This window comes from Schistocerca nitens, chromosome 2 (assembly GCF_023898315.1).
Source record: "Schistocerca nitens isolate TAMUIC-IGC-003100 chromosome 2, iqSchNite1.1, whole genome shotgun sequence".
NCBI lineage: Eukaryota > Metazoa > Arthropoda > Insecta > Orthoptera > Acrididae > Schistocerca > Schistocerca nitens.
Genome location: NC_064615.1, coordinates 141551611 through 141565908, shown reverse-complemented (window position 1 = coordinate 141565908; position 14298 = coordinate 141551611). Strand labels below are relative to the sequence as shown.

At 46.9% G+C, this 14298-nt stretch overlaps 1 protein-coding gene across 1 annotated transcript in view; it reads right to left on the bottom strand.

Moving 5' to 3' along the window:
- The window catches only part of LOC126234876 (sialin-like), a 613986-nt gene extending 600017 nt beyond the window's left edge, over positions 1–13969 (bottom strand). The window contains exon 1 of the mRNA XM_049943616.1: positions 13911–13969. Within this exon, the coding sequence (XP_049799573.1) occupies positions 13911–13969 (59 nt within the window). The remainder of the gene's footprint in view (positions 1–13910) is intronic.
- Between the last annotated feature and the right edge of the window lie 329 nt (positions 13970–14298).

The window sequence follows — 14298 nt, the reverse complement described above, 5'->3', positions numbered from 1 at the left end:
GTTCACAGTTCAGCTATTCAGAGGACCCCACCACCGAGACTTGACCCCACAGCTGTGGGCAAGACCGACTAGATGGCCAGGTGGAACTATTTTGTACCCCCTTCTCACAACAGCCTTAAGCTGGAAATGTCAACTTGTTCTGGTCACCAGCTACCTAAACTGTGTATCCAGATGGCGGGCAGAGTTATCCTAAGAAACTAGTCAATATTTATTGGTGTAATTACAATTAAACACTACTATTGCAGCCCCAATTTGGTGACATTTGACAATCAGTGAAGTATCAGAAATACCTCCTTCTGGTGGCTGTAGCTCTGGGACAAATATCACGTTGAAACATCAATGACTATATCCTCCTTATGACTAGACATAATTTCCTCATACAAGCTTTCACCGCCCTTAAGACTACTAATGAGTGGTAGGAATTTGGATGTTATTAATAAGTCCAGCGGCAATACTTGTCAGTGACAGATATTGAATCTTCTCAAATTTCCATGTAAAAACTGGAGAATACGTACAAGACACGCAATCATGGAGGCAGCTCGATACATAAAGAGTATTAGTTCACTATTCAGCTATCCAGAGGGCGCCACCGTCGAGACTTGTCCCTGCGGCTTTTGGCAAGAACCGACTAGGTGGACAGCTGGAACTTTTTTTGTAGCCCCGCTTGCAACAGCCTTAAGCAGGAAATGTCAATCTGTTTCAGTCACCGACTGCCTAAACCGTGTATCAGGAATGGCGGGCAGAGTCATCCTAACAAACAAGCCCCATATTTATCACTGTAATTGCAATTAAATATTACAATTTGCAGCTACAATCTGGTGATATTCGCCAATGAGCGAAGATAGGACGAGGAATTTCGCCTTATGCAAGACACCTTTTCAGTTTCGTTTTCCCGGACATGTTTCAGCACTTTGTAGCAGCACCACCGTTTAGGATAGGGATAGTTAGTTTTGTGCAATATTCTGAGCACAAGTTACAGCCAGGTGCGGGCCAGATTGCAGTGAGTTACACATACCAATAGTTGCAAAGTAGAATAGAGGCCACAGGGCCATCAAACTGCTGAAAGAGTAAACGTAGCAGTTTTGCATGTCGCAAATCACAGGCAGAAGGGGCCCTTGGCCAACCTAGCATATTATGAGTACGTGACACGGAACCGCGCATATGGCAAAACAGAGGCGCACTGCTGCGTGTAAATAGGTGCGGGCTTCTAACGAGATTCATTCAAGTGTGGCACCTCTCCTGGACGGCGGGGCGTGTCACACCACCTACACACAGCAGCAGATGGGGTGCCAGCGTTCCAGTCCACGGCAGGTCGCTGGTTCGACCCTCTGAGGCTGACGCGGGGTCCGTAGCCAGCCAGCGGCGGGCCACTCCACAGCTCGCTACTGCTGGCAAGCGTCCTGGCTTCCAACACATGCTGGAGGCATCCAGAGGTGAGGACCGCAGATTCGGATGCCGGATTGTAGGCGCTTGTTGTCGCCGTAATCTCAGCCATGCCAGCGAGAACCACGCAGCTGGTCACCTGTGGCTCACACCAAACAGCGCTGAGTCGGCAGGGACACAGACTGATGAGTCTAAAGCCGGGATCCTAACGATGCCGCAAATCCGGTGCCACACCAGGGCGACACACAGCAGTGAGTGCATGGGTCGCTGAGGCTGCCATTCCGTGCCAAGGCGTTTCTCAGACAGTGAAGTGGTGTCCTAAGCATTGCGGGACCCAGTAACGCAGATCGAGAGGAACGGGGGCACTGTAGTTGGAAACAAAAAATCACTTGGAAAGCTCAGATGAGTCTTCTATCTTCAGTGGGTTTCTTTATTTTCTTACTGTAAAATTGTTGTTACATATTAACAATTAGAGAAACTTTTCATACAAAATATTTACAATTGTGAATGTATAATTGTTGTAAAATATTATGCATCATTTTTTTACACAATTGTAAATATTTTGTACCAAAAGTTTCTCTAAATGTTAATGTGTAACAACAATTTTACAGTAAGAAAATAAAATCACCCACTGAAGATAGCACAAAAATGCTGAAACATGTCTGGGTAAAACGAAACTGAAAAGGTGTCTTGCATAAAGCGGAATTCCTCGTCCTATTTTCATAGTAAGCATGGACATAAGAAGAACTGCAACACCACAAGATAATGAACGAAGTATTAGAAGTACTGTACCTCCTCCTGGTGGATGTAGCTCTGGGACGAATACCACGTTGAAATATCAATATCTTATCCTCCTTATGACTGGACATAATTTCCTTGTAAAATCTTTCATCAGCTTTATGGTTACTGATGTGTTGAAATCGCAATTTTCCACTTCAAATTCAACCTCCCTTAGACCGGACATACTCTTTTTCTTTGCACCTGTCAAAACACTGACCCCAGTAAATTTAAACCACAACAAATATATTGTAAGTCTGTTGATCCCAGTGAATCTATCACACATCCCTTACTAAGTATAATACTTCGCCAACTCTCGATTTGAATTCTGGAATATTTACTTCGTCTTCTTTTGTGAAGGCATTTCGGAAGGCTGTGTTTAGTAACTCTGCTTTGGCAGCACTGTCTTCGATAGTGTCTCCATTACTATCGCGCAGAGAATGCATTGATTGTTTCTTGCCGCTAACATATTTCACATATGACCAGAATCTCTTTGGCTTTTCTGTCAGGTTTCGAGACAAAGTTTCGTTGTGGAACTGTTATAAGCATCTCGCACTGAAGTCCGCTTTAAATTTCGAGCTTCTGTAAAATATCGTCAATCTTGAAGATTTTGTGTCCGTTTAAATTTGGCATGTTTTTGTCGCTGTTTCTGCAACAGTGTTCTGACCCGTTCTGTGTACCAAGGAGGATCAGCTCCGTCATGTGTTAACTTATTTGGTATAAATCTTTCAACTGCTGCCGATACTATTTCTTTGAATTTAATCCACATCTGGTCTACACTTATATTATTAATTTGGAATGAGTGGAGATTGTCTCTCAGGTAGGCTGGAAGTGAATTTTTATCTGCTTTTTTGAATAAGTATATTTTTCGCTTATTTTTCGAGGATTTGGGGATTACAACATTCAGTCTCGCTACGACAACCCTGTGTTGACTGAACCGGTTTTGATGCTCGTCATTAACTCAGGATTATTTGTTGCTAAGAGGTCAAGTGTGTTTTCACAATCGTTTACTATTCGCGTGGGCTCATGAACTAACTACTCCTAATAATTTTCAGAGAATGCGTTTAGCACAATTTCGGATGATATTTTATGCGTACCTCCGGAATTAAACATGCATTTTCGCCCATATATTGAGGGTAAGTTAAAGTCACCACCAACTATTATCGTATGAGTCGGGTACGGGTTTGAAATCAAACTCAAGTTTTCTTTGAACCTTTCAGCAACTGTATCGTCTGAATTGGGAGGTCGGTAAAACGATCCAATTGTTATTTTTTTCCGGTTGTCAACAATGACCTCTGACATAGATTTGAATTTCGTGTCGTGAGATCCTTCGTTTACAGCACAGAATGAGTTTTCTTCTCCCCAGTTTTTTCTGCGAGAGGTGGGGAGGAAGGGGGCGAGGGGCGGGATGGGACGTCCTGTGATGATGGCATTGTGCAACAGCTCAGTCGATCCCTGCATGTCAAGGTGAGCACACACACGAAAATTTTCCAACAAGACAACAGCTCCAATCTGCAGCAGTCCCTTGTAATTAGGAGATGTGGTTGCTGGATGTGAGCTTTTCCCACCAACTAAAGAGATTCAACCCCTGAAAATTCAATTTTATAAATAGACATTATATTCTGTGCTATGTAATAGACATTGACTTCGATTTCACATCATGAGTTCCTTCCTCTCCGGCAATTTTTTTCTTGGTGTGGGGGGTAGGGGGAGGGCTGGAGGATTTACCAGAGGGGGAGGAGTTAATTAATTTATCGATTTAATTAATTAGTCAAATAATTTTATCTCAAAAGTGCTCTTGTAGCAGCGTGGGGATTCCCAGAGAAGTGGGAATGGAGGAGCAGGAGGGGTTGGTGACTTCTCAGAAGGATGGTCTATATCTGGGATGTTATAAATCAACCCCTATGCGATCATAAAACAATTAGCATAACAGTGGGTTAAGAGGAGGGGGTCATAAATCAATCAGGTTTGTCCCTGAATGTATGCAACCTGCACTAACATAATGGCTCTACTACTCTTCTGGTACTTACTGCGGGAACACCATGACTGACCAAAAACACATAATCAGAGATGGATTTTAGCCAAGCTCCATATGACATAACTCAAATGTAATAATCGCCATACCATGTCATTCAGTCATTTGCACCGATTTAAACCACATCACCATAAATTTCATAGGTACAAATTACTGCTGCGACACAAAAGCTTGTATTAGTATGGAACTATCTGTCATAGCATATTAGTGTTTGGCTGTTTTTCGACCTTGAACTGGGACATTATACTGCTGCAATACGTTTTGTCAAAATCGATAACTTAATGGTAGTTGGCGAACAGTTTACTACTGCTGCTAGAATATATATTCGTCGTATGTCCTACTTGATGTATGTGGTTATTTCATCCGGTGTCTTGTCTGTTAGCACTGGCAACTGTACGCAAATGCTGCTGCTCTCAGCCATTAAGTGAAGGCTGTCGACCTGTGTGTTGTACACGGTGAGATGTAATGCCTGAAATTTGTTACTCTCAGCACACTCTTGACGCTGTGGATCTCGGAATACTGAGTTCCCTGACGGTTTCCGAAATTGAATGACCATGAATCTAGCTCCAACTAATATTCCATTTCAAAGTTGTTAATTCCCGTAGTGCAGGCATAATCGCGTCGGAAAACGTTTAACACGAATCAACTGAATACAAATGACAGCACCGCCAATGCCCTGCCATTTAATACACTGTGTACGTGATACTACCACCATCTGTATATGTGCATATCGCTATGCCATGACATTAATCACCGCAGTGCAAGTAGTCCTCAATATATCGGCAAACAGATTTATTGCCTTCTGCAGGTGATTCCTGATGACTGTTGCTCTGCTCATGTCGGCTCCTAGATACATTAGCCTTTACCCCCTCCACCATTTCGCTCCTATCGCTATCTGTGCAGCTGCTGCAGTGTGTGGTGGCGGTGGTGAGAGTAACAGTGGCCAGCTGGAAACTGTGCTCTACAGTGTCTGAGGAAGTCACTCTACAGGAATGCTTTGATTTTTGTAAAAACAGTACAGAATTCCCCACTGACTCAGTCGTAGGCCATTGTCTTTGTTTATTTGTTCGTCCTAGACCGTAATTTCAATGACCTCTCTGATAAAACTGTGCTCTCCAGAGTCCGAGGAAGTCACGCTATGGGAATGCTTTGATTTTTGTAAACTCAGTACAGGATTCCGTACCTGACTCAGTTGTAGGCCACTGTCTTTGTTTATTAGTTGTGCCTATACCCTAATTCCAATAGCCTCTTTGATCACACAACGCCAGAAGATGGAAAAAGCTTAAATATTTTGGTTTTTTGTAACCTATAGTATGGCCAGTTCCTGTACTAGTCAGCCACGGCTGATTTGGTGGTCTGACGTTCTTCAGTGTGGCCTCTATGTTTGTGGCACGTCTCTTCTGCTGTGCAAGCAGTTTCGCCAACGTATGTCATGATGCATTGGTGGGGGCTACGTAGACCACTGGTTTACGAAGGCCTAGATTCTTCTTTAAACTCTCCACCCGAAAACCCCCAGGAAGGCTCAATGGTACCGACCAGCCGCCATGTCATCTTCAGCTGATAGGCGTCACTGAATGTGTATGTCGAGGGGAAGGTTGTGAGCACTCTGCTCCCCCAGCTGTTGTCAGTTTTCGTGACTGGAGCTCCAACTAGCTTCCCAGTTGGCCTCGCAAGGGGCGAGTGCACCATGCTTGCCAACAGCACTCAGCAGACCTGGGCAGTCGCCCAACCAAGTGATAGCCAAGCCTGACAGTGCTTCATTCAGGTAATCTGATGGGAACTGGTGACACCACTGCAGCAAGGCTGTAGGAAGGTTATCCTTTACTGGGCCTAATTGTGTCAAGGTCTCAGGAGATGGACGCAATACACATCTGAAATTGTGTCGCCCATAATTCTGCTTACTTTCTAAAGTTATTGCAGGGATATTTGCACGCTAGTGATTTGTAATCCTGTTTTTCTTCCTGTTGTTGTTTAGGTACAACGTGCCTGAATGCATACCGTGTCTGCTTGTTGCTGCACCCTTCGGAATGTTGTTTTCAGATGCTTCAGCTCAGCTGGAAGGCTGTCACCATTGAAGATATATCGCGCCCTGTGAACACATGTGCGTTCATGGACGACCTGTGGTCACTACTGAGGCATGCAGATACAGAACAGTGTGTATTGGCTTTCTGAACACATTTGTCCCAACTTGCTATCTGGTTTCCATTTCAGCAGAACGTCAAGAAACGGGAGGATGTCATTCTGTTTCACCTCCTTGCTAAACTGTGTGTTGGGGTCAAGCGAGTTGAGGTGGTGGTGAAATTCACTTAAGCTGTCCCATCCATGTGGCCAAACGATGAAACGTGTCGTCCATGTAACGGTAGAAGCAGGATTGTTTTAGTTGGGCTTGCTCCAGGGTCCTATGCTCGAGATCTTCCATCACCAAATTTGCCACAATTGGCGACAGAGGACACCCCATGGCGACGCTGTCCGTCTGTTCATAATGATTTCCGTCGAACAGAAACAGTGCCTGTTCTAGCGGTTATGTCGCCCCGGAGAAAAAGACAAATTGATGCCACTTAAGAATATATAAAGTGTCCATAATTAAAGTTCCACTTCCAAAACGCAGGGGCAGCGTCATGGAGTAAAAAAAATTAAAGAAAATGTGACCAATAGATGACGCTGTAAGCGTTAGAATATGCTCACCAACAGTCACGCAACACAAGGCTTTTCCTCCGTTTGCGACTGAGACGCCCGACATGGCTGTCTCCATGAAGGATAGCGCGCTGCTGGTAAAGCTCTTTTACAAGGACGGTAACTGTGCGCCAGTAGTCCTGCAGAAGTTGCGGACACTCGAGCGTATGAAAAACGGCGTTGGTACGATGTCTGATAAGGACCTGGAGAAAGTGATTATAAAATTCGAAAAGACAGATTCTTTTGGAGTGCAATGTGGCAGAGGGAGGAAACATGCAGTACACGGGGAATTGCCTGCGAACACGTTGGACAAAATCCTACGAAACAGCCTGCACTGCTATACGTACAAAATCAGCTGCTTCTTGCTGACCCGCTCTGAAATTTCTTGCTCTCATAGAAGTGGACGATGAATCGCCATGGAATATTCTGTGCGCAGACGAAGCCAATTTCCATCTCCAAGGACATATCAATACGCATAAGTTAAGAATATGGGCAACGTAAGATCCGCACATCAGCAGGTACCACCTCATTCTGCAAAGGTGGTGCAGGCTAATGGCATCGTTCAGCGAGTGGCCGTATTTTTTCGAGGAGATGAGTCCTGAGGGTCCTGTTACCTGTACCATCACTGGTAAACGCTGTGCAAGTCTTTTGCGCGTCAATTTCATTCCAACATTTACTTACTTTCTTTCCGTGTCCGGAACTACACTTCAAACTTCCAAAATCAGAAGCCAATATGGCCTTGTCATTTGCCTCCCATAAGTCATTCATTGTGCAGGGCTGGTCTAAATATGGATAGATAAGCAGGTGTTGAGGATCTTGGACAGAACCACACAGACATAGAGTGTTCTCATTCTCTTTTAGGAAACCCCATTGCTGCAGGTTTGTCTTGCACTTTGGCACTTCTACCCTCATACGGTTTAGGGTTCTCCAGACTGTGTATGGTAGGTCTCCACCAGGCGCCAGCTCTTCTTTTACATCTTTATGGGAGTTTCTCAGGTCGATTGCCCACCTTTTCAAACGATTCTCTGCAGCCGACCCTTCCAGGGCTCGGGTACATGACAGGAAACTCTTCCTCGAACAAAGCCGTCGGTTAGCAGGCTGGTGTCCATACAAAGGGTGACGCATGTCCTTTTCTTGCTTGGTTTTTTCGGCATCGGCAGCGTTGTCACGTCGTATGTTGGGCGGTGCGATCCCCATGATTAAGTACATCTTGTGCGCTGTGGTTGGCCTCAAGCATCCGGTAACAATCCGTGCCATTTCATTCACCGCGACATCAACTTTTCTCGCGTGTGTTGATGCAGACAATACTGGAGCGGCGTATTCCGCGGCTGACACACTGAGCGCAAGGGCTGAAGTTCTCAGGACTTTTGGGTTTGCACCCCAGGATCCGCTGGTTAGTTTTCTGATGATGTTGCGTCATCGTCAGGATGCGCCGACAGCCGACTCAGTGTCCAACGTCGCCGTTGCCTCAGCACCGCTCAGTGTGAGCCGCAGGTGCCCTGCTGCATTTTGGTTAAGATCACGGCGACAACAAGTACCCGCGATCTGGCGTCCGAATGTGCGGCCCTCGCCTCGGGATGCCTCCGGTGTGTGTTGGAAGCCAAGACGACTGCCCACGGTAGTGAGCTGTGGAGTGGCCCGCGGCTGGCTGGCTATGGGCCCCACGTCGGCTTCAGAGAGTCGAACCAGCAACCCGCCGTGGACTGGAATGCTGGTGCACCATCTGCTGCTGCGTTTAGCCAGTCGTGTGACATGCCCTGCCGTCCAGGAGAGCTGCCACATTTGAATGCTTTGTTAGTGAACCGGTACCTATATACACTCCTGGAAATGGAAAAAAGAACACATTGACACCGGTGTGTCAGACCCACCATACTTGCTCCGGAGACTGCGAGAGGGCTGTACAAGCAATGATCACACGCACGGCACAGCGGACACACCAGGAACCGCGGTGTTGGCCGTCGAATGGCGCTAGCTGCGCAGCATTTGTGCACCGCCGCCGTCAGTGTCAGCCAGTTTGCCGTGGCATACGGATCTCCATCGCAGTCTTTAACACTGGTAGCATGCCGCGACAGCGTGGACGTGAACCGTATGTGCAGTTGACGGACTTTGAGCGAGGGCGTATAGTGGGCATGCGGGAGGCCGGGTGGACGTACCGCCGAATTGCTCAACACGTGGGGCGTGAGGTCTCCACAGTACATCGATGTTGTCGCCAGTGGTCGGCGGAAGGTGCACGTGCCCGTCGACCTGGGACCGGACCGCAGCGACGCACGGATGCACGCCAAGACCGTAGGATCCTACGCAGTGCCGTAGGGGACCGCACCGCCACTTCCCAGCAAATTAGGGACACTGTTGCTCCTGGGGTATCGGCGAGGACCATTCGCAACCGTCTCCATGAAGCTGGGCTACGGTCCCGCACACCGTTAGGCCGTCTTCCGCTCACGCCCCAACATCGTGCAGCCCGCCTCCAGTGGTGTCGCGACAGGCGTGAATGGAGGGACGAATGGAGACGTGTCGTCTTCAGCGATGAGAGTCGCTTCTGCCTTGGTGCCAATGATGGTCGTATGCGTGTTTGGCGCCGTGCAGGTGAGCGCCACAATCAGGACTGCATACGACCGAGGCACACAGGGCCAACACCCGGCATCATGGTGTGGGAACGATCTCCTACACTGGCCGTACACCACTGGTGATCGTCGAGGGGACACTGAATAGTGCACGGTACATCCAAACCGTCATCGAACCCATCGTTCTACCATTCCTAGACCGGCAAGGGAACTTGCTGTTCCAACAGTACAATGCACGTCCGCATGTATCCCGTGCCACCCAACGTGCTCTAGAAGGTGTAAGTCAACTACCCTGGCCAGCAAGATCTCCGGATCTGTCCCCCATTGAGCATGTTTGGGACTGGATGAAGCGTCGTCTCACGCGGTCTGCACGTCCGGCACGAACGCTGGTCCAACTGAGGTGCCAGGTGGAAATGGCATGGCAAGCCGTTCCACAGGACTACATCCAGCATCTCTACGATCGTCTCCATGGGCGAATAGCAGCCTGCATTGCTGCGAAAGGTGGATATACACTGTACTAGTGCCGACATTGTGCATGCTCTGTTGCCTGTGTCTGTGTGCCTGTGGTTCTGTCAGTGTGCTCATGTGATGTATCTGACCCCAGGAATGTGTCAATAAAGTTTCCCCTTCCTGGGACAATGAATTCACGGTGTTCTTATTTCAATTTCCAGGAGTGTATATAGGTGGCTGTGCGCCTGTGTTTTGCTAAATGCGCCACTCCGCGTCACGCACTCATAACACTTAGGTTGGCCAGCGAGCCCCTTCTGCCTGTGACTTGCGCCATGCAAACCACTGTGGTTACTTCTTCCGGCGGTTCCACGCCCCTGTGGCCTCTATTTTAGTTTGCAACCGCTGGTGAGCGCAACTCACTGTAAACAGGCCCGTGCCTGGCTGTAACTTGCTTACTCAGAAATAATGCACCAAAACTCACTTTTCCTATTCCAAACGGTAGTGCTGCTACAAGGCTGATCACAATTTGCTTAAGTGGTTCTTGCATTGTTTTCATCATGCTGCAAGACATTCATGCTTTGATGTCTGTTTAGTTACAGATTTTCTTCGTGTGCTGTCTGCCTTCTCTCATGTGATAGCGTCAACCCACTACCATGAAGGAGGAGAGTCCTGAAGTTATCTTGAGATGGACATTGAGTAGTTTTTTTGAGGTGGTATCCAAAAAGTGGAGAGTATGGTGGGTTCTCTCTCTTACCAGCATGAAGCGCTCTCGAAAAAGCTACTGTGTTACTCCTGCGTGCAGAATATAAACAGAAAGTTTTTGAACTTCTAGATCAGCAGCGTGTAGGGAAATAGGAGATTTGACAAATGACCATTGAACGTCTACACAATACCCTCAGTGCGAAAACTGACAAGAAACTTCGACCACAGGCTGATACTCCAGTACAAAGTCCACAAAGAGAACATCTCTCTGCAGCCCATAGTGAGCAATGTAAGCGAAGGAACTTACAGCGTGGCCAAGCACTTGACTAGCCTCATGAGTCCACTGTGGAGAATGCCAACATCACACCCAGAACTCGAGTCATTTTGTACATCTACAACAACTTCGTTTCAATGATAATGCCCTGTGGCTGAATTTTAATGTAATGTTCTTCTTCACCAGGGTACCATTAACGAACTCCACAGAACTCATAAACAAGAAAGTCGAGACCAATTCAACGAGACTCTTTGAGCTTCTGTCCATCTCAACTTGCTTTCTGTCGATGGGAGTAGATGGACAGCGTGGCCATGGGGTGTCCTCTGTCGTCAGCTGTGGCAACTTTGTTAAGAGAAGATCTCGAGCATAAGCCTCTGGAGCAAGCCCAACTAAAACCATCCTGTTTCTACAGACGTGTGAATGACACGATCGTCGTTTGGCCACATGGGTGGGAGAAGTTGGTCAATTTCACCGCCACCTCATCTTGCTTCGCCTCAACATACAGTTTAGCATGGACGTGGAAGAGGATGACCTCCTCCAGTTTCTGACGTCCTGGTGAAACGGAAACCAGATGGTAAGTTGGCACACAGTGTGTAGAGAGAGCCATCACAACTGATCTGCACATGCCTTCTGTACAGATCAGCACCTCCAGTAGTCACCATAACTTGCAACTTGAACGCCTTCCAATTGGGCTGAAGTACCTGGAGACAACATTCCGATGAAATGGCGTGCAAGCAGTAAGGCGTGCGTACAGAAACGCTGTATGCAAACAATAACAGCAAAAAAAAAAAGAAAGGAGCACAAATCATTAGCATATATATATATATATATATATATATATATATATATATATGTTGTTCTATAATACACAAATTTGCATATCGAAACAAAATTGAATCATTGTAGATCCCCCTGAAGATGCATTAAAGTAAAAGGCGAAACACGTCTGGAACAAATAAAATACATTGCAGCAAGAAAAAAGCATTTTTACGAGCAGAACGAAATAATCAATAGTTGTAGATACTTAGCAAATTGCGTCTAATGACATACCAGTAAATAAGTTTCGGTTTAACGTCTGTAGGTCTATATAGAATATTGTAAATATTGATGTGTTCCACGTCACCGTCACTGTAATTCTCATTTCACATGCTATTAAATACAATTTAAATAAGTGAGCCACTGTGAAAAACTATGGTTACTTTCACATCTCAACAGATAAATAGATTTTATATACTTATCACATGACAAAATAAGTGGCTCTTTGCAAGCTATCATTTGCAAAAAACATGCTCTCAACTTTAAAACCAATTTTGGTATGTTGGCTAAATTTCATAGGCAATAATGTATTACCTAAAATTAACTATACGCAAAGTCTATGCAATGCTTTTTTACCTCTGTACACTGAATAAAATTTCGCGTAGTGGTTTGCTTAAATCTGATACAACAAGTAACCACAACGAAATTCAGTTTTTATGAGTGAAGATATCAGGCTGAAAGATGCAGAAGAATCAAATTTTTTCACTGATCAGTTTCCTTGTAATCGGATGATAGGTATTTCATAGCTGCTGCCGTGTCCGCGATAACGTTTCGGCGAAAGTTCGTACGGCCAGGGATTCTGTACCTAATGTCACACTCAGTGTGTGATGGTGTTCTGTGATGGCGGTGCGCACCTGCTGCACAGCACGCAGCAGCAGCAGCAGTTCGACATGGGCAAACTGCGATGCAGAGCCGGTTGTGCCGCGCTGCTGACAGCGTTTCCATGGCAACGAAGCCTCAACCACGCGGTTTTGACGCGCGGCAGCCCTAGTGGGAACCGGCCCTTACGTATGACACGCCCTGAGACGTCTAAAATTCAATCGCAACTCATCATGCCTTCGGCAGGCGCTGCAGTATACTGTGGCACCACATTAGCCAAATACAGCACTGGCTTTAGTTCGACTTTGCCAGCCACGTATTACAAGAATGACGTCACAGTATGCCGGGTGGCTTTATAAGACGCCACCATCAGCTCGCCAATCAGTCTACGAGTGAGCGACTTCCAGTCTGAGAGTTCGACATCGACGTCCAAGTTCTGCTCATCAGAGTGCAGTGCATGTCAGTTGGAACAAAAAAATCCTAAAGTGTAGCATAAACTAACTATGCCTATGACAGTGTCTCCATACTGTGACAGACAGTGTACTCAACTATACGTTCAAGAACTGTTGTAGAACAGCCCAGTTTCTCATCAGAACACAAAAGAAAGAAAATTACTTGTTTACTGCTCACCCAGATAACCTGCCTCTCTTCGCTTGTATGCCCTCTACATGGTGTTTTCGTGATTTTTCCCAGCATTCAGACTTCCACCAGTCGTTGTTGGCTGTTTACTTTGGCTTATTTGCTTTTTTTGTGTCACTCCTTTCCATTAAGCGGCACTTTGGCTCATTCGTTTCTCTGTATGTTGTTTCCTTATTATAGGTGGTCCTTCCTTGTTTCGTGCCTTTATGCCTTTCAGTTCTCTGTTACTGTGACTTTCTGTACTTCACATTTACACTGCAGTTTTTGGACTTTCCACGCCCCATCGTTGGATAAGAGAGATCCCTTTGCCAGAGATACTTCCTCGCCAGAATTATCGCTCTTGCAGCTTGTCCAGTTATGGAGTCAGAATTTAGGGTCGTTTGGCGATCCACTCCAACGTGCAACTGACAGGACAGCACAGCTTCTGCAACATGCACAGCACATCCTGCACACCACCAAGCTACTTTTATGGCGACTTGCCCAACTCAACACAACCCTTGCCCAGGAATCAGCTACTCTGCCCTCACAACACATTGGATTCATGGCCCGCCTTCTTCCTGCATTGGATCACTTCCTTCATGTTTCTGCTCTTCCTGACGTTTCTCTCCTCGCCACCTCCAGTCTGTCAGCCTCCTGTCGTCTGCCTCTAGCACACTCGCCTCCGTCATTACCTCCTCTGATCCTGACCTGGTGCTCCTGCCCTAGCACCTCCTGTCCTGGCACCTATAGCTCATCCTATGCTGGCCAATGCTCTGGTGTATTCTGTTCCACTGCCACTGACTCCTGTGCCTTGTACTCTGCCAACAGCTGCGCCTCAGCCTCCACCTGTTCCTGGGTCATGGGCGCTAGAGTGTCTGTGCTTTGGGCCCCACCAATACTTGCATCGAAGGCCCTATAGGTCTGTGCACCATGGGTCTACCATGTGCTTGGACGCCACCTTCTCTGGCACAACCTGTCCCCAGCACCATGTTCTATGCTGCCAACTACTCTGGCAGCAGATGCTCTGGCACTTCTTGCTCTGGCGTCTCCAGCTACAGCACCAGTGCCTCCTGCTCCTGCTCCTCCTGCTCTGGTGCTGCCTGCTCCTAAGCTGCTTGCTCTTGCCACCAGTTGCAGCATCACGGCTCCAGTACCACATGCTCCAGTGCTACCACTTCAAGTGCTGCTGG